This window comes from Caloenas nicobarica, chromosome 5 (genome assembly GCF_036013445.1).
Source record: "Caloenas nicobarica isolate bCalNic1 chromosome 5, bCalNic1.hap1, whole genome shotgun sequence".
Taxonomy (NCBI): domain Eukaryota; kingdom Metazoa; phylum Chordata; class Aves; order Columbiformes; family Columbidae; genus Caloenas; species Caloenas nicobarica.
Window position 1 is genome coordinate 48,437,160 of NC_088249.1, and position 20,563 is coordinate 48,457,722.

The 20,563-nt window shown below is 36.9% G+C and overlaps 1 protein-coding gene across 3 annotated transcripts in view; it reads right to left on the reverse strand.

Moving 5' to 3' along the window:
• Positions 1 to 6,146: 6,146 nt before the first annotated feature.
• The window catches only part of PPP6R3 (protein phosphatase 6 regulatory subunit 3), an 82,428-nt gene continuing 68,011 nt past the window's right edge, over positions 6,147 to 20,563 (reverse strand). For all 3 annotated transcript variants that reach the window (XM_065636021.1, XM_065636020.1, XM_065636022.1), the window contains 6 exons: positions 19,994 to 20,112; positions 18,378 to 18,531; positions 17,272 to 17,378; positions 15,971 to 16,121; positions 12,263 to 12,376; positions 6,147 to 8,714 (listed from right to left, as the gene is read on the reverse strand). In XM_065636021.1, the coding sequence (XP_065492093.1) occupies positions 8,663 to 8,714; positions 12,263 to 12,376; positions 15,971 to 16,121; positions 17,272 to 17,378; positions 18,378 to 18,531; positions 19,994 to 20,112 (697 nt within the window). In that variant the 3' untranslated portion in view covers positions 6,147 to 8,662. The remainder of the gene's footprint in view (positions 8,715 to 12,262; positions 12,377 to 15,970; positions 16,122 to 17,271; positions 17,379 to 18,377; positions 18,532 to 19,993; positions 20,113 to 20,563) is intronic.

Below are 20,563 nucleotides of genomic sequence, written 5' to 3' on the forward strand. Positions count from 1 at the left end.
TTGACATAGATTCTCCTCTCTCACTTCTTAGAATAAGACCAGTTTGTTTTGAAGCTCAAGTACTATACATGGTGGATAGTTACTGCAGGGTTTCATCAATTCCATCTACAGCCACTATAGAAGCTGCTATGGCAGCAGAAAAGCAGTGAGCAATCCTTGCACATATATTCAGTAAGCTGAGGATGTAATAAATGCATGTCAGCTTAGTAGTAGACATCATTACCTTTATTTCTCCTCAAAAGAAAAGCTGTAGCTAATATAAAATCTTATGCTTATTTTTGAGTTTCTAAAATATTCTTAGAGGTTTGCAGAGGTGTGCACCAAAGCCATACATTGTTTACAAAAAAATAATTCTTGCCCCATTAACCTTCCTGCTGAGGTCAAACCACTTTTTTGTTATGAGAACATAACAGTGAAGACTGTCAAAGGTAGCAGTATTCAAGCAGAGATGTACCAGTTTGGACCAAAGCTGGAGCAAATCAGAGGTCCAGAGGCCATAAGTCCTAAAATCAGATAAGAGCCTGTGGAATACCTTGATGATATATATGGTTGAGTGTTATGACAATCTCAAAAATAATGTTAGGGAATAGACTACCTTATCTTATTATTTGGTATAATGCTTCTTATAGAACTTGTTTAGAAACTGTTTATACAGAATTTGCTTAGCATAAGTAAGTTTGCTTAGCCTGCAACCTATGAACTTTTAAACTTTCTGTCTCATTAAGCAAAAAGGGCCCTGGAGACTTTTCAAGCTAAAGGAGCTACATCCCTTGAGATCAGAAAACAAACAGAATGGTGTGAGAGGGAAAGTGTTTTGGCTATGCCAAGAACTTATTTTTCTTCCAAGCTACAGGTGTAAAATATCTGAAGGTCAGAACTTTGAGTGACATCTAGTCTGTCTGGTAAAAACACAAGTAACTACCCACAGAGATAAGAAATAGCCCACCTGATGAAAGAGATCCAATGAAGAATGGGGAGAACCCAGACTCTAAACTTTACAGTTGACCTAAACTGATGCACAAGGGGTGGGAAGCTTAGATTGTAAGGGTATAATTGTCAAAGTTTTTTTTTGGCTGAGGGTCCCTCTTCTGGAAGCACCCAGCTCAAGATACTCTATGCTGTACCTTGCAAATAAGTTATTTAAGAAGAATTTCTGGAATCCATGCCTGAATCTCTGTATCGTGAAACATCCGGAAAAAAACTTAACAAACCTCAAAAATTAACTAATTACCCTTTCAAACATGACATATTATCAGAGTCTGCATCTTTATTACGTGAAAGTGAAGACTGAATCTGCAGTCCTCATAGCAAGTCTAGACAGGAGAGTATCTTAACACAATTGATGTCAATAGAAAACTAATAACCTTGTAATTTTTGTCTAGTAGCAGCAATCATTTGAGTTTGAATCTTCACATTCCAGAGGGTCAGATTTCAGTACATAATACTCAGCCCACACCACAGTATAAATTCTGACTTTATGTTATCGACTTATTCAGAGGATTCAGTTACCATGTATTCTGCTTCTTTCTCTTCTGGTGCAACCCACAACTTCATCTTTTTCCCTCACGATTAATTTGGCACAAGCATCATGGCCATGAACTACTGGAAAAAAATTCCCCTGGGAGCACAAGGCCATTCAGAGGTTGTTTACAGCAGTCCATTATTTTGCAGTTAGCCAGCTAGAAAGACTTAACCTTCTTTTTCCAGCTTACTTAAGTGTTGCAACGATCAAAAAAAGAAACAAGAGCTTGTTTGAGATAGTAGAACTCTAAATCCCCTTTCCTCTGCCCTCAAAGCTTAACTTCATCATCTGCTTTATTTCTTTTAAGCTAGTATCTTGACATGTGCAATAGATATTATCTTCACATTTGACTCTGTTGCCTACCTATAACCTTTTGGTGATTGACCTGCACATTTGTGAACATGAAGAACTTCTTGCTCCTAATAAATGTTTCAGTTTAACTGGGTAGTCTAATTTCTGTATGAACCTGTCACACTATCCCAACACTGCTTTCCTTATTTCTCTCCAGACACTTGGCACAAAAATGCATTTTGAAGTAGCAGCTACCCCTTTCATTGAGGGAACCGGTTACTACGAAGAATGCTTCCTTCAGATCTGAGTCATCTGCAAAGACTCTTCTAGGCAGCCTGCTCAGCTCAGACAGTGGGATGGCTGGGGGCAAGAGGTCCTGCATGCATCTGTAGCTGCTGTTCTTTGGACTTAATGCAAAGTCAAGGGCAATTTGCTCCTCCAGCATGGACCAGGAAGCTCCTAATGAACAGCAGGTAACCACCCAGGTGAGTTTATTTTTTTTGGACTGTTTTTCAGGATGCATTAGACCACTCCTTAGAGCAACTAGAGGCTTGTTCCACGACATCAGAGAGACCTTACCTTTCTCACACAGGGTATTATGATGGTTTACACCTGTGCAACACCAAATTCAATGCCGCAGTCAACCTGTCAGTGCATTCTTGAGGATAGTACTGGTGACAACTTGCTGAAGCAGCTAGATCTCATCATTGTATCAAAAATAATTTAATGCAGCATGTAGAAGCATAGAGGTTAATAGATTAAGAGCATCAGTACAAGTTTACAGATGAACGACTTTTGGCTGGGCAGTGTTGATTCAATAATCACAAATTCTTGCCTTGTTTTCTGGGAAGCTATAAACATGTAAGCAAAAAGGCTCAAATATATCAACTGTTTGGACTATGAGAGAAGCAGAGAAATGTTCTTCAATAAACATTGAAGTTGGCCTTAGAAACCAGAGTCACCTGTTCTTTCTCTCCCATCAAATTACACTCAGGCTAGCCAGAGACCACTGATAGTGTCTACACATGCAGAGACAGGAGGTTAAAAACATTTTATATTTACTGAAGTGCTTCAGAACAGGCTGCATCATGTGCACAAGTACTTCTTTCTTCTTCCTAGTATTCTATAGTTCAGTGCATTTAGGAAATGTACCATGCACACTGCAGCTGGCCATATTAAGAAGAAAACATATCCTACCCACTGTGTGTATCTATATATACACTTATTTATACAGCTTAGTTAAAGTTTTTCTTAAGTGCTTGGACATGGCAATCAATATGAATTATGTATGAATCATGTAAATTAACACACTTCAAACAATTTACTGATCAGGAAGTCATCCACCACTTACTGAGTTCAGAATTGCCTTCAGAGTACTTCAAACTAGACATGCACAGTACTAACATTAAAAAAAATGCTGCACACTTCCTCAGCCCTTTTCTCTTTTACTTAATTCTGAAGTGACTACAGAAAAAGAATAGGACCCCATTGTCCCATGAACACCTCAAAATACCTAGTTACTATCTTTTCTCATTTGAATGCTGGTTGATCATTATGCACAGTACACTATGGCTCACTCTAAAGCAGAACCGTTCTCATTTGAAAGCACATTTCAAATGATGATTTAGCAGTGACAACAGAAGAACAACACTTTCAAACAAATACAGCATTAACGAGAAGTTTGTCTATAAGGACATAAGCAGGAAAGGTTCTCTGGAGAACTCCAACAACAGAAACAAGGTCACTTGTTTTAGCAGATAGAATCAGTAGGTCTATCTTGGCAAGCTTGTGCCATTGTCTGATAAAAGAACCTGCATAAAACAAACAACGCTTCATATATTTCATTTGAAAAAATAGCAAAGGGGAGTTTTCCAAACACATAATTCTGTCTGGCTTAAGGCAAAGCAAGTTTTATTTGCGATGCATGCAGTCAGGCTTCAGTGCCCTGGCAAATGAAGCTTTGACAGATAAATGGTATAGCTAAGCAGGGAAGGGAAGAACATCTCCCCATTTAAGAAAGACAGGAAGAGTAACAGATGGCAGAGTTCTAAAACGGTCCCCACAGATCTATAAGTAATAGATCCAGGTTCCATCTGAAAAAATGAAGTATCTATTATACCCTTGAGAACCAACAACCAGTCTACCTAATTATCCACAGACTTCATAATTCAACAACAAATATCTGAAGTGTTCTTCAGACTTCATAATTCAAAGATTTCATTAACTGTCCTGGCTAAAGCAGGCAGGAAGATGTCTCTATTTTTACACTAAGAGTAATCTTAATTTTATTGCCTTTGTCTTCCTCCATGCTGTAGCCTTACATATTCAAACAATAAGAGAAGGATGCCATATCCTTACCTGTTAGGAAGTAAAATGCAGTAGTGAGACAACCAGATAAACTTTACCTGAGTAAATGGATAAGTTAAATCTCATGAAATACAAATCACAAAAGCTATTCAACCACATCTAGGCAAGATTTGGTTCTCTTACTCTGGATGACTGTATACCGACAGACAATCATGATCCAAATTACAGTCTTCAGAATCCATGTTTTGAGATGCAGTGAACACATATCACAGAAAAGCACCCACATCACTCAGAAGAGAACCAGAATGAGAGGGAAGAACACTCCTTCTGAAGAAGGTCCTGGAATCAGAATTACAGTACTTAAGCTAAGACCAGAAAGATGAACTAAAGGGAACGCTATCTCATGTTGCAAGGTACTTACCAGTTTAGAGAAGATAAAAATGCAGAAAAAGGTCCCGTCTCCAACGGAAAAAGATGTAAACACTAAGCCCAGACTCAGCTATGGAAGAGAAATTCTGAAAGATACTACTAGCAAAATACAAGGTAAAGTTCAGTTCTTGTTATTGCTTCAGCTTGTGGCAGAAGAGTAAGAAGTTCACACTTCACTGCAATGTTACGAGGTGTAATTACACAAAAGTCATTAACCAAGACTAAACACAGGGCAAAACACAGGAACAATTTGAACTAGAAAACGCAGTCAGGTCTGGACAAGTCCAAAAGATTTAATGAACTGTCCTAGCTAAAGCAGGCAGGAAGATGCCTCTATTTTTACACTAAGAGTAATTTTAATTTTATTGCCTTCGTCTTCCTCCATGCTATAGCCTTACATATTCAAAAAATAAGTGAAGAGAAGGATGCCATACCCTTACCTGTTAGGAAGTAAGATGCAGAAACTAATAGACAAAAGTTAAAAACTTAACAAAAGAGGCTTGTTGCTGCAAGTTTGGGAAACAATACAGACACTTCTATAATGAAACCTGAAGCACTTATATAACACTGGAGAAAGCACTATTTATTCTGAGACAGTCAGAAGTGATTATTTAAGTATATTAATAGAGCCATCAGTTATATACAATAAATACTTCCTGATATAAGATGTATGTCAGAAAACAAAACAAAATCTCCAAGGAAATTAAAGCTAATTTAAACAGGAAGATAAGTTTATAATGACGGGCAGTTAGAACCTGATTCATCTTCCTCACAAGGCTTTCATAGCTCCTCAATGAACTTCGCACAATGAATGTCACAGTAAGTTTCCACAGGAGTAACAATACAGAACTCACTACTTTCAAGAGGTAGATGCAAGGCTTAACAGGAGCAAGAAAGTAAGTTTCACTCAAGAGCATGGACACATTGGGTTGAATTTAGAATGATACAAGATTATTTCAACTATCCTGTTGTCTTCTCAGTGACTGCCTTTCAACTAACTGAACAGGAGGAATGCTTGCTTAACTATTAATAATGTTAGTCAAGACAATGGCTCACACTTTTACTTAAATGGAATAATCTTAGTATAAAATCTAGTACAAGGCTTACTCTTAAAAATAACAGTTTCACTGGCCTAAAAGGCATGATTTATGCACTCTGCCAGTTAATAGAGACACAGGTCTGAAGAGGCAATGAAGTAATGCACATATTGCTGGTCTAGCCACTTCTGCAAAATGCTCTTGCTTGAGTAAAAATCCTTTACCACAGAAGTCCTGAGGGGTTAGATCCATTGCCCTGTAGTATCAGCTGACATCACTATTCCTCAGTTTCAAGCAACTGAGCCTCTAGCCATTTCGAAGAGCACTGTAAAATGTGGCAATGCAGATATTCAGTATGAGTCACTCAAAACAAGCTAGTTTATCTTAACTGCTGCTAAATACACTGTAGGAAGTCAAAACTGTAAAAAGGTATTAGACTTCAGTCAACCTCACAAATGCATTAAAAATATCTTTTAATAAAGATGACTCAAATTCCATTGCATGCAAGTCAAATTTGATTAAACATGTTGGGTAACACAGCCATTCAGAAGAACTCTCCAAGTATGTTCAAACCTTGATAAGCTCATGTGAGCAGCGTAAAGTGTTGGTAAAAGATGGCAAAATGCATGTGTGGGGGTGTGTACACACACCCATACACTCTCCAAAAAAAAACCTTCCCCTTGGAGTTCAAGACTTGTACTCCTTTGTACAAGTAATGCAGTTAGTGGGTAAAATGCACCCTACACCTCCTCAGAAAAAGCTCACACTACATCAAATCTAGGTTAAATCCCAGGTTTAACTCACCACCCACACAAGCTGTTAAAAGTAACAATAAATGTAAGAGTAAGGCACACCTCTCAAGACCATTGGAATCAGCATTAGGTAAACCAACCTAGCTTACCTCTACTACATCCTTTAAATAAAAGGCAAACTACACTGAAGGGTGAATTCCACTCACCACCACTTCTCACCCCTCCACTCAGCTGATATTACCTCTGAGCAACCCTTTTCAATTTTGAGCTCAGGACGAACTGCATAGCAGACTGATATGACGATTCATTAACAGAAGGAAGGACAACGTACCTAAGGACTTTGCTGAACTGCAGGCAATAGGGCTAATATAGTTTCACCTAATTTGATGCCAGTATCTCCTTCAATTTTCATGCCTATGCAGCTCGTTGTTCGCAAGGGACAAATACCTCCACTGGAAAGGACAAAAGTTTTATTCCTTATAAGTGTCAAACTTATGTAAGCCAACACACTGCTCTCCTGTATTTGGAATTCCTACTTAGATTACAATTCCTGTGTTGAAATGAGTAGTTTTGTTTCCAAAACTGGTTGTTCAATAACAGATCAGAAAGCAATAAAGGACAGCTGCCAACCTTAAAGCTAACATAACATTTTTGGTCAAGCTGATCTGGAAGCAAACTGAAGAAGAACCAACTTAGAAACTGTCTGGGGTTCCATCATTTATAAAGTACAAATAAAAGGACAACCATAGCTACCAATTCCACCTATGATACTGTGTTTTTCCCCTCCATTTTCACACAACCAATTGGTTTGTAATAATTTGCAATGACGAGTGCCACTGAAATTTGCTGCAGAAAATGCAAGAAAGCAAGCAATAACAGCAATGCCATTATACATGTGTTTTGGGATTTTTAAAAATTATTTATTTCTGTATGCAATGTAATGTTTAGGCACGTTGCTTGGGATGCCTTCTAAAATAAATCATTGACCATTGTTTAGAGTATCCTTTTGGCTTTAAATACTCGTCAGGAAAACAAATGATGTAAAAAATAAATGAATATAACTACTACAGAAACAAAAATGGATTTGCATCTAAAAGTGCAGGAGGTGAAGTACTTTAACCCTTTCACCAGAAAATGTGGCAATATACAGTATATTGCTTCTGTTTGTTTGAGAAGGCTGTTGGAGTTTCACACAGACATAGAAAATTATAAATTACACAGAATTAGTTTCCATTATCACTATATATATATACACAAACCAGCTGTAAAAAAAAAACCAAACTGGTTTAGAACATACAAATGAAAGCCTCACACAGATCAGTACAGTGAAAGTAACAATTAACATGCTCTGCTGCCAAAATCTGTATTAAAAACACTATATACTTTAAAAATGCATGTACTGTAATTACATTAGCAGCATGGGCATTTCATTTACTTGTCTAAAAGGATTACAGCGTTTTAAATACGCAGATTGTTCTGAAATGTTCCACTGTATAATGCTTGGTATTAAACTAAATCTTGGTGAATGGGTTAAAAGGCAGGTGAATCACTTAAACACAACAAGCCATGTGCACTTCAAATATTCTAGTGTTTCACCTGTAAGGTATTGTGTCAAGCAAACAAGACTTAACAGAACATATGGCTTTACAGTAACATCAATTTGTCAACTATGTTATAGCAATAAATACTTAAAATCTCTACCAATAGACTTACATTTTTGATTTGTTTAAACAATACAGAAAACAATTACCGATTAAAAAAATCTGTGGTAAAATGTTGAACACCAAAAAATTCTTATTTAAATCACTTTTTGTAATCTAAAGCAATCAAAATAACATTTATAGGGCAGTTTCAGAAGAAACAAATTCATTTTTTTCTTTTCCTTTTACAAGGTGAAAAAACGTATGAAAACTGCTAAATACTTTGGTCACACTAATTGTCAAATAGTTGTGTCTCAAATACATTAGATTTGCGTATTCACTTTTTTATAAAACTATTCTTACAGTAATTTTAACTATAGTAACACTACTGCCATCATTACATGGGTAGCAGGATCTTATTTCACAGGCCACCCACTATTCAGAACAATACAATATAAACATACGCAAAAATTATTGGTATTTCCCAATGTGCAATATTTTTACACTTATGAATTTCTGTACAATGTCTTAAAATCTAGAATATAAATGTTGCTGGTCCTGATCCCTTGCAAAATTAGTGCAGCAGTGACTGGCTTCGACAGGGTCTAGATGAAATCCTCAAGAAACACTCAAACACCTGGATATCAGTTCATTTTCTTCAGCCAAGGTAGTGGACATCACACATCATACAGGGCCATTAACAGATGCCTCTCCTAAATGGATGTGTTGATCAGTCCTAAGAGGCCAAAAAAAAAAAAGAAAGATATAAGCATCCAGGAAACAAGAAGGGTCCAAAACAAATTTGTGTAGGTGCAAAATCCAGCCTCCAAAAAACCAACCCCAGTTCATTTGTAGCATGACCCCTGAGTAGAAGAGAGGAAACAAACTAATAACATGCTCATCCCATTTATCTTCTGGAGTGCAGCATTTCTGGAGTCCTTATTGCCTAATTAAGCATAACACTTCAATTAACTGAGCACACCATTGAAGAGTGTTTAATCTTTATTAATTGAGCTACTAAGTGATCTCTAGAGATGTGAAATCTCCCCAAGAGAATCACTAATAAAAAGCACAATCCTGATACTTCTCTATATCTTATTCTGTGAGGCAAAATGTGATACCAGGAGTACTACTGTTGAAAGTAAGCAGCTAAGACACAAATGAAAAAACAAGTGTCTTAAAAACTGCCTTAGTTACTAATCTAATCCACAAACTGCCATTTCACAAATACTTTGAATGTCAGTCTATTAGCACGGAAAGTTCAGGAAATATAGAGGAAAATAAGGAGCAAGCCTGCAAAAATGGAAACAATAACAGTATATACATTTCTAGATAAGAACTTTAGTGTAAACGTGGGCTCAATTACTCTGGTCTAACACAAAGAGATCAAATCAGTAGCACATGAGAACATTAACAATTGCAAGCAACAAACTCTCATTCAGTGCAAGTCTAGTCAATATATTTGAAGATTCCCTTAAAGAATACAAATACCATTTGGAACTACACATGAAAAAAGTTACCTGTAACTCCTGTTCTCTGATGGTGTACATCACAGAGAAGTCACTCTTGGGTCCGTGCTCTACATGCACATGACCAGCAGGAGTCCCCTAGCTAAGTCTTTGGCTGCTAAGCTCTAAAAACACTTTTTTAAAAAAAAAATATGTACACATTAGACAAAAGACAGACAGCACTATACAAAAGTAAACACTTTTTAGAGAAACGTGGAAGGTAAAAACCAAGTGCTGCATGAACAGGAAGTCTGCAGTCTGCAGTAAGTCTCTTATTAACTGGAAAAAAGTCCATGACAGAACAGAGCTCCTAGCAGATACTTCTACTGCTGGCCACCAGCCAAAGACCTACCTAGGGGACTCCTCCCACTAGTCATACATGCATGGAGCCCCAAAAGCACAATTATCTTTATCTTGATATTTATACTGCGCTTATATGAGGATCTGCTGTGACAGCCACTTTTAGAGAAAGTACTGAACTTCGCTGAAGCCAGCTGGATTCAATGAACGGAGTTCCTTGAGATTTCCTGCAACTCAAAAGCAATCCAACGATTTGCTAGCTTTGAGAGCCCTCTTTTGGTTTAGCCAATCATCTTTACTCAAAAGGCAGTCAGTCACCTAGTACCCAAAGATTTCTTCCCTGCAATTTAATGCTTACCAGAATTAAAAATATTGTCTTGATAAAAACATTACCTCCAGATGAAGAAGCTGTGAAAGACGGTTTCTGGATTTCCCACTTTAACTAAGTATACAGAGTTTTATTAGAATCCACTTCTCAATTAAATTTATGGAATTTATGCAGAGTAGAAAGTTCTGGCTTACAGGAAAAGGTAGCAGGGTTTTCGTGTAACACCCAGTACCACAGAGGTATGAGATACTAGTTCATAAACAAGTCTAAGTAACAGAATCTAAATTTGTCAAACATGCTTGCATCTTTCTTAGTCCGCATACAGTATAATAAGAACATGCAGAGTTCTGTGTTGTATGTAGAGCTATACTCTACATCTTTGCTTACAAAAGCATCTCAATTTTGTCCTCACTAGAAAGCTAGATATATAATATAGTATCCACAAACTCTTAAAAGTGAATTACTTCTTTCACAGTATTTGTTTCTCTAATAATAGTTTAAAATTTATTGAAGTAAAGAAACACAGCATCCTTTAAATTATTACAACTATTTAAATACAGATTCAGAAAATACATACATGTATATATATATTCTAAATTCTGATTTTCACAGTCATACCCTTGTTTATACTGCAAGGCAAAAATGACTCCTGGAACTGTGTTTAAGTAAAATCCTCTCTCTCTTCAGAACAAGCTCCCATTCAGAACATCTTCAGCTCCCCAACAAGAAGGAATCATGCACAGCTCTGACCCCCGAAGCCCTGCCCTGCAGGAAGAGGAGCAGACTCTACGGAATACTCAGGGTTTAGTCAATACACATTTAGATTTTCCTTTTACAAGGGTTTTCTTTGAGAGAGCACAGTTCCTCTGGACACCTTTGAATTACATCTCAAACAGGAAACAGCAGCGTACCACCCTTTGCCTTAACACCAAGAATCAAGCCTGTGGGATTGCACCTGATGTTCAACAAGCCATTAGTTATGCTAGGAAACTAGTAACTCTTGCCTAGATATTAATTTTGAAGTACTTATGAACACCTAAGTTCCATAGCAAGGTCTTCACTGAATACTGCCTTCAGGAGTGAAAATCTTCTCACCCACATTAAGCTCTTCATTGTTTTAGGCTTTTAAGATAAAGATGAATCCCAATCGAACTAAAGCATAGAAACTAGCTCAAGATATGAAACATCTGCATTAAGCATTTCTAACATTTGGTGATTAATGTCACCCTATGTGTATTTGATTTTGGTGAACCCATACTAGACTTAAGACTTCATTGTGTATGTTTCCATAGCACTGTAACTTGGGAGGCAAAAAAGAACTCGAGCAAGTAATTCACCAGGAAATGAAATGAGAAATACTATCAAATGCCTTTTTTTGTAGAAAGCCATACTACCTGACAATTTAAGAGAAACAAATCTATGCAAGAGCAGCTTTTCCTGGTTGGTGGTGGTCCCCTCAGAATTATATCTTGAATTAGTATTCTCCAAGACTGCACTAGTAGCCGAGCTGCCAAAGAAAAACATCTTCTTTTCTTTCCTCCAATAAGAATGCTGAGCAGTTCATATTGCTCCATATTTCAGGCAAGTTTTATTTTAAAAAATTATTTGTACTTTGAAAAATCTTCACAAAATCTGCAAATATTCAGATTAATACCTGATGAAGACAAGGGTACAAATAATAACTGATTCACAATCTAGCAACCATGACCTTAGGCACCATTTCCTTTCCATACAGCTGCATGAGTGGACTCCCTCAAATTGTTCTGTAGTACAGAATACAGAATGAAATAAACAGTAGACCTAACTTATGTAAATTTTCAAGACAAAGTCAAACTTATTCCCCTTATATTTTTTTTTAATCATCATTTTCGGAAGTGTATCAATTCCCTGTTCTAACTCAATAACATATCACAAAACAGAAGGGAGATATTTATAACACCCTGCAAGAGAAATAATGTAATGAAAATACATTTTTGACAGAGAATATAACTTGTGAGAATTTTATAAAATAGATGCAAGCACATGTAGATTGAGCTAAACTCAGAGCTGATAACTAACAGGAATTCATTAATCTCTTTAGATCAGTTCTATTAGAACAAAATGCAAACTGCTACTTAGAGGATTGAAAGCATGCTTGAATACAGTTACCTCTGTTCTGGACTGCTGTTAGCAGGCTGCAGAGCTGAAGGAGCCTCTTCCACAACCTCTTCTACTACATATTTACAAGAAGCATCCTGTGAGGTAGACAATTTTCCTTCCTCACTTAAAAAAAAAAGTAAAAAAGTTACTTAGTTTTTAAGTTTACTTACAGGGAAATTTCAGGCAACAGAAGAAAACTGGGAGACAGATCCATATTTCACATGCAAATGGATTTTAAGTTATGATTGCAACATGAAGATCAAACACATGGCTCTAGACCTTACAAACACCTAATAATGCACCGATGTTTACGTTCATTAAAACCTGACTGCATGAAAGGGCTGAAAACACAGTGATTACAAATAAGATCAAAGGAAAAAAGGAACGTGTGTGATGCCTGAAGTGGTAACAATCACATCATGATCCTTTACTATACATACCGATAGGATTTCAACACTCTGAAGCCAGAAGTATGCAAAAATGGAAGGAAGAAAGTATAAAAGAAATTCAAGATTCCCTCAGAAATTGGCATTGATGAAGTCTGCCCATGAAACGTATCAGCAGAATCATTAACTCATCACCATTTTTATTAAACTTCCTAATAACTCCACAGTGAAATATGGTATTATGGGTTACGCAGTACTAAGACGGTAACTCAATCAACCTCATGAACTTCCTCTCGCACACAAAACCTGTGAAAAAGCAGTACACTCACACTATATAAGACATTACCATGTAACTAGGCAGCCTCAAGTCACTAGCACACAAATTGTGTTTTGCCACTACAAGGCTTTTCTGCCTCTCTAGTCCACCCTCTCCCACCTCAGCCACACCATTATGAGTGCACTAAAACACAAGCTTGACCATATGCCTGCAAGAGATAGTTATAAGTTAGCTCCGAAGTAGACACAATCTTACACCTTTGTGGCAACAAATCTATTTATACAAGAAGTAAGGAACATTTTAAAGCCACTGTGCTGATTTTTCTTCCTATTCTTAGAGTCCTCCTTTCAATGGATCCTTCAAGTTTAAATGAATTCAAATTTCTCTTTCCTCCCATGCCTCCTACGGAGCCTGTAAAAATATTGTCTTTTGTGTTGCAATCTCTCATAAAGATCCAGTTTCCCCCGCTCTGATTTCCCTATCTCATTTGCTTTGATATTCTTTGTATTTGTTCCAAATAAAATACTTGTCACCATCACCATCAGAACTGGTATAATACTTTTTTTTTATTTTCTAGAAAGGGGGAGTCTCTGCTATCATTCTTCCCTTCTCATTCTCCATTTTGAATTAAGTTCAGAAACCGTATTTTTGTCCTTTGCAGCTTTCCACAAGTTAACTACTGGGCTTATGATGCTCCTCCTCCCCTCAACATGAACTTTGAACACCATCAATTTTCTATTGGTAGAAACCTATATAAAACTTAGGTCTGGAAGCATCCACTTTGCCAGGTACACAGGCTAGAGTAGGACCTTCTCCTGCTACTCTAATTGTCCCTTAATCTAGACTTTTTTTTCAGCATTGTTTTAAATACTTATGCCAAAGGAAATATTACTTTTCTCTCCCATTTGTTGTTTTAGCATATTTAAAAGTCAGTTTATAGAAAGCCACATAAGCATTGACTCAGTATGAGGCCACATGCCTCGTATCAGAGTAGAATAGTCTCCTTATTTAAGACCTCACCTTTCAGCCTCCTCCTACAGTTTTCTTCATCTCCCCTTTCCAAATCAAGATCTCAACAGTCCCCATTGCTAGAGGTTTTCAAGATGTGATTGGACAGTGCTAGATAATCTCACATGGGCTGCCCTTCCTACTAAAGGTCGGACCAGATTATCTTCTGAGGTCCCTTCTGACCTGGGTGATTGTACCCTGTTTCCCCAAAAATAAAACAGGGTCTTACACTAATTTTTGCTCCAAAACGTATTACTTTTTTACATGTATAGCTGCCTGGACACTATTTAAATTGACTTTTTAAATGAACTGTAACTAGGGCTTATTTTTGGAGTAGGGCTTATATTTTGATCATCCTCAAAAATCCTGAAAAATCATGCTAGGGCTTATTTTCAGGGAAACAGGGTATGATATTGTCTCCCTTTGCACCTCTGTGTCCTTTTAACTACAAGAACTGAAGTGCTTACACCACAGCTCAAGCAGATAATTCCACAAAGGCAGGCTGTCACCACATACTGCCTCCTCATTTTAGTTTTTGCACCAGTATCCGAAGTCACAGAACTTTAAAGTGCCTGTGAACTACATCAGTTTAAGTGTAAAACCATCATGGATAATGAAATCCAACTGTAAACATCTAACTCAACACGACTGCAGACCATATAAAAGCACTCCCCAAAATACAGACTAAACTGGAGAGCAGATGCATCGTTTACTTAGCAAGGCACTATGGTTCCATGCCACATCAGTCTGCCCTGAGTCACAATCCTCCTCTAAACTGCTTTGGTTCAATTCCTCCATAAATGCCACTTGATTAATAAGTGCTGTGCAGCCATAAATGCTCCCGTCTGTATTGAAAAAAAATCAGAACTTAAATCGGGTGCCAAAAGACATTAGAGTTATTTACTGCTTCAATAATCAAAAGGATGAAAGCAAGAGTGACTAAAAGCCAGTAGTTTCAATTCCTGAACCATCCAAAATGAATAGAATTTTTCTACTACTACAGGGCAAAGTAAAATGAAGTTAAAAGAAGGGCAATGTAAGGACTAACACAGGGAAGTTTTTTCTACTGAAATGGACTGGGATTTTTTAAAGCAGCTTCCAAGACATGTGGACAATTTCTTTTCAATATTTAAAGCCAAAATAGGGACAGATACTAGGAAAATATTCTGAAAGAATGAGAAGAGGGTTGCATACCAAAATCCTAGTACTATGCTCTGATTTGTTAAGATCGGGGCGGGGGCAACCAGCTTCAATTAAAGGCAAAATTATTTTTACAGGTCAGACTGTTTGTAGGCTCTGTTTCCCTACATAAAGATATGATACTAAATAAAAAACACTTGATCATTAAAGATCACAAGATCTTAGTAGATGACATCTCAAGTAGACTGAACAGAAATATGCTTTATTCTCATAAAAGGATTGTAATACATGCGGAATGGAATATAATCATATTGTAAAATTCCTAAATGAAACAGTTATCAGAAGATACCAAAATCAGAGAGTTTGTTCTTCTGGTTATTCTAGAATCCTGTGTCCCACACCTGTAGTCCAGAACAGATTTGACACTATCATCCATACCACCAAGAGGGATCACCCCAAATGTCTGAAGAGTTAACTCTCAAAAGCAGTGCCTGGCTGGCCTTCAACTTCTGTACTCAATCCTCCTGGATGAGAAGGATGGAGTTCCAATCCAAATCTAACAAATCTGTGCAAAATTTAAAAAGTTTAGCTTTGACATGCGATTAACTGTACATTAAAAGAATAATTCTTACATAAAAATGCACAATAGTGTGCATCATGGTTGAGAGTTATTGATTCAGTCTTCCACTAATAATCTTGCACTGAAATTAAAGCTTGATAAGGAAAGTAGTATGTTATAGTAACTAACTGGAAGTAAAATTTCAAAACAACTTCTTTGTAAGAAGGTTTCTAGTTAAAGCCACATGAATTACCACTTGCAAATAACTTTTTTTCAATGACACAATAGTGTTCCCTCAATAGTGCTTATTTTACAACAATGGGAAGACAATAAATAGGTACTCTCACCTTTTGAAAACAGCTGTTTCAGTTTTAGCATCTACAGTAAGGCTCAGTGTCTCCTTCATGCTGCCATTCATTACTGTTTCAGTTACCTTGTCTGCATTTTCTACCTCATCCTCTCCATCTGAGCTGGCCTCCATAGCAACACTTCCTGGGGCTAGACATACAGAGGTAATTTAGTACATGGCTGGTTTTGTTTTTATTTCATGAACAAGCATACAAGCCAGTATAACCAGTATGATCTTTTTTGAGTTTTGTGCACTTCTTGAACTCATCCTTACAGAGCAAGTCACCTTTTCTGCAACCCCCACTACACAAATATATAGAACATAAGTACTTCTTACAGACAACTTAAGGAGAAGTCATTCTGTAACTACTTTTTTTTCCACTTCGCAAGCCACTTGGTGATTTAGATTGACAATAGTTATTGCAACAGATCTACCTTAGCAAGACTTTAGTAGGATTATAAGAATGTATTATTTTTCTATACAGTTAAATTCATTACACAAGCCCACACAGTACAAATTTGACAGTAAGTTTCCAAGTACATACAAGCCTTTGGGAAGCCCAGTCTCTCTGGACTTCCCATCTGCACTTTTTGTTTTGTCTGTCAATATACACACAAAAAGCTAATTAGCACATATCTGGCCTTTAACCAGTTCATACATGTTGAAGAAAGAATTAGTGCATGCATAGTGAAGGTCACTTAGAAAGGAATGAGCTGAAAGGGGAAATTTGAACAGGTTGAGGCTACTGGCCTATTGCCACACAGACAAAAGGCTACCACTCTTCCTGGGTATTAGCTCAGCCAACTGAGTGCTGACATGGGTGAAGATTCTCTAAAACAGGGGTGTCAAACTCATTTTTACCAGGGGCCACATCAGCCTCACAGTTGTCTTCAAAGGGCCGAATGTAGTTTTAGGACTGTGTAAGTGTATGAGTAGTTAAATTTATCCAGTCTTAAAATTACATTCGGCCCTTTGAAGGCAACTACGAGGCTGATGTGGGCCCCGGTGAAAATGAGTTTGACACCCCTGCTCTAAAAGAACACACTTAAGATTCTTTGTAGTGCTTTTCTGTTCATGATGTGCAGGCTTTTTACAGGTAATAGTGACACTGGCTCCTGTTTTAAATAGAAAACTGTTTTAAACAGTTCAGAAATTCTTTGATGAGCCATTTTCATCACCTGGCAGAACAGTGGCAGAGCCAGATAAGAGGCCTCTGGAAACCTTAAAGTTCAGGGACATCTTTCTTGGTTACAACTCTTAAAATCAACCTGTTTGCATTTCTAAATGCAGTGTACTTACTCTCTAGCTGTGTTGCAAGAGCAGTTAGATTTGCACTCAATGGATCGATTGGGTCTGTGTTTGTTTCCATTTCCACAGGAGAATTACTTCTTAAGGAATCTTTTGAGCTTCAAATACAAAGTAAAAGCACTTTAGAAACATTTCTGAATAGCAGAATGAAATGTTCTTAAAAACAGTATTTTTAGTTCTATATCAAAACTATGAGGTCTAGAACTCTACCCAAACTGAATGACAGCAAGTTTGTTTGTGGGAGTCCTAGGAAGACATGCTAAACAGAAGTTTCTTAATTCAAAATCCATCAGAACTGAGCTGAGTATATGTTTGATGATGGTTTTATTTTTACTTGTTTTATTTGGTTTGATTACAAATAGTAGTGGACATGTCCCCAGTAAATAAGGCATACAAATACCACTGGCTCCTCATAGTGTTTCCAACACTTTAACTGATGTTAAGTGCACTCTGCAACTTGAAATATGGTTCTCTGCTGAGCCTGCCAAAGCAGTCCTCATCATCCGCTATGGAAGTGATTTTGCTACTTAATCATATGTACAGTATAGCTACCAGTTTTTCATTCTGAAGGCACTCAAAAGACAAGATTTGGCCTCTTGAAATATTTCTTAGAAATACGCAGAGGAATTCAGTTATTTTTTATGTAGAGTTCAAGCCAAGAAAGGAAAGTGTAGCCTAAGTATCACGGATGTTTTATAACACCCATTAAACAGAATCATCAAGATGTTTTAAAGACATTTTATGACCTCTACATTCAACAATTCATGTTCAACCATTCACTGAGTTCAGTCTACACTAACAAAAAAAGCAACAAAAAAAATCACAGCGCAAATTCTGGTCAGAGACCAATATTAAAGGATCCAAATACTCTTTAAAAACCCTCTAAAACAATGACGCATCAGGATCCGCCCATCCTACAAAAAGCCTGGTATTAGGCAGATCATACAAAGACATACTGTATTAACATGGAGGCCTTCAGACACTACGCATCTTGTATTCCACCAATGCAGGCTTGGGTAGAGATGGACACCCCAAAAATGGCAGCTGCCATTACATTTAGTAGTGAAGAACTTGCTCTGAATCACTAACATTCTTACCTCAAAGATGATGTGAACTCTGAAAAGGAAGCCCAGCCAGTTTCTTTTGCTGGCATAGGTTCTTCTGTACTCCACACATCAGGCCCAACAGAATCCAGATTGGCACCATGGGCAGTCTCCATGGGTACATCAAAGTTAGCTGACCAGTTTGGTGCTGAAAAACCATCACCAAGTTAATGAACTTAAATTTAAATAAAGAACATGAGTGCACATATGCCAAACACACTGGTTCTCTATATATACATTCCTGAAAGAGCAGCAACATTCATAACTAGACTTCAAAGCACATGCAAAAGAATCCCCTATAAACTGTTAAAAAAAAAAAAAAAAAAAAAACACAAAAAAACCCAAACGAATGAAAAACACATTCCCTAAAAGGGAAATTTTGCTAGTAAGGCAGAATTTTAAAAACATTAACAGAGTATTCTGCTAAAAATCAATAGTTATCTGAAGAACAAAAAAAATAAACCATACTAGATCACAAGTATAATCCCACTTTATTCTTTAAACTAGCATCAACCTTTGTTATCATTTTTCAAACTAATTTCTATAATAATAAAAAAAAGAAATCCCAAAACCGTAAAGAGTGTTCATCCCTTTTTCAGTTTCCTAAGCATGTTTTCTTGAACATAGAAAATGAGCATGTCAACTTAGGTATGCACAGTCTCTAAATAACTTCTCATGCACTAACACCACTGCTAACTTTCAGAAAAGTTTAAGCCTTTTTACAACTTAAAATATTTACTGGGATTTTAAATTTTGGAGCAACTGTGACTTAACAGCATCTAATTTAGGATACGTCAATTCAAAATACTTCACCTAACCAAGGGAAACATGTTTTTCATTAACACTTACATACAAAAAAACAGGCTGAAAAGGAAGCTCTGACTAGCAATTAGAAATTCCAACCCAGGCAGATATGGGAGGAGACCCACATGGATCAAAACTTGTTTGAGACACAGATGCCAACGACACCAATCTGACAAAAGAAAAGAAAACCTTGACTTTTCCTTCTATTTTAATTTAATTCCTTACAGTCTAGATAAACACAGGGCTTTTACCTACAGATATTGCCAGTTTAACTAAAGCCAGTTTAGTCTACTGTGACTTTAGTGTGAAAACTTTTAAACCAATTTCCACATAAGAGTCTACTGATGTAGATCTTTCATTCGCACACGAAACCAGACTAATGCAAATCCACTTGGCTTCCGTGGGAAGTTGTTTAAAAGAGCATTCTTAGACAAAAAGTTTGTCTAAAAGGTAAAAATAACCATATTGTAGATTTGGAGATTAACAACCTATTAGTTTTGCAGGCATTCAAAATGTATAAATGATTACGTTCCATCCTTCCATTTCTGATTCTTCCTTCTTTCTTTCCTCATGAAGAGTAGAAACATAAATTTTAGAGAGACAAAGTAACTAGACTCAAGACACATAAGGAACTGAAACTTCTAACATTTGCATGGCTCTGTTGCAACCAGTCTTCACAGTGGGAAAGACTACTTTATTAAGATAGTTGAAATAAAAATGGTAAATGAGGAAAACTCCTACAAAACAAGACTGCTATATCTAACACTTCCATACAATTCAATGCAGCTGGTAGAAAAGCTACGTACGTTCACTTAAGTCTACTTCCATTTTGTCCTCTGTATTGGCGTGCGATTCAAACAGGTCTTGTTTTGTTCCATCCTCTTCTTCAGAATCTGTACTTTCTTCACTGTCTGTACTGCCCGAACTTAAAATACAAAGAGAGAGTTTACATTCTGTGTTTAGTATGAGACACTGGGCATAATTAAATACTGGAGAGTTTGAGGCTAAACAGAATTACAACAGCTAACATTTCTGATAGATTAACTGAGGTATAATTTGTTAGCTATTAGTATTCCCCTCATTTGTCTCTCAAAAACCCAGAGTTCAAGGTTTTTCACTTGATCATGTAAAGAAGTTATCTATTTTTCCCCCTCCCATTTGCAAGTAAAAGACAAAGATCAGTTTTACTCCTGCTACGCAAACAGGAGCAGAAAAGGAAATTAAGGAATCAGAGCTCTGTACAGACATTGTTGGTCTATTTGGTCTCTTCACACAGAATGGAAGTGCTAAAATACAACCCTCTTCAACACCAACCTAACAAGATATAAATTGTTTTATTTTAAAATCTAACAACAAATCTATTTAAAAATCTTTCC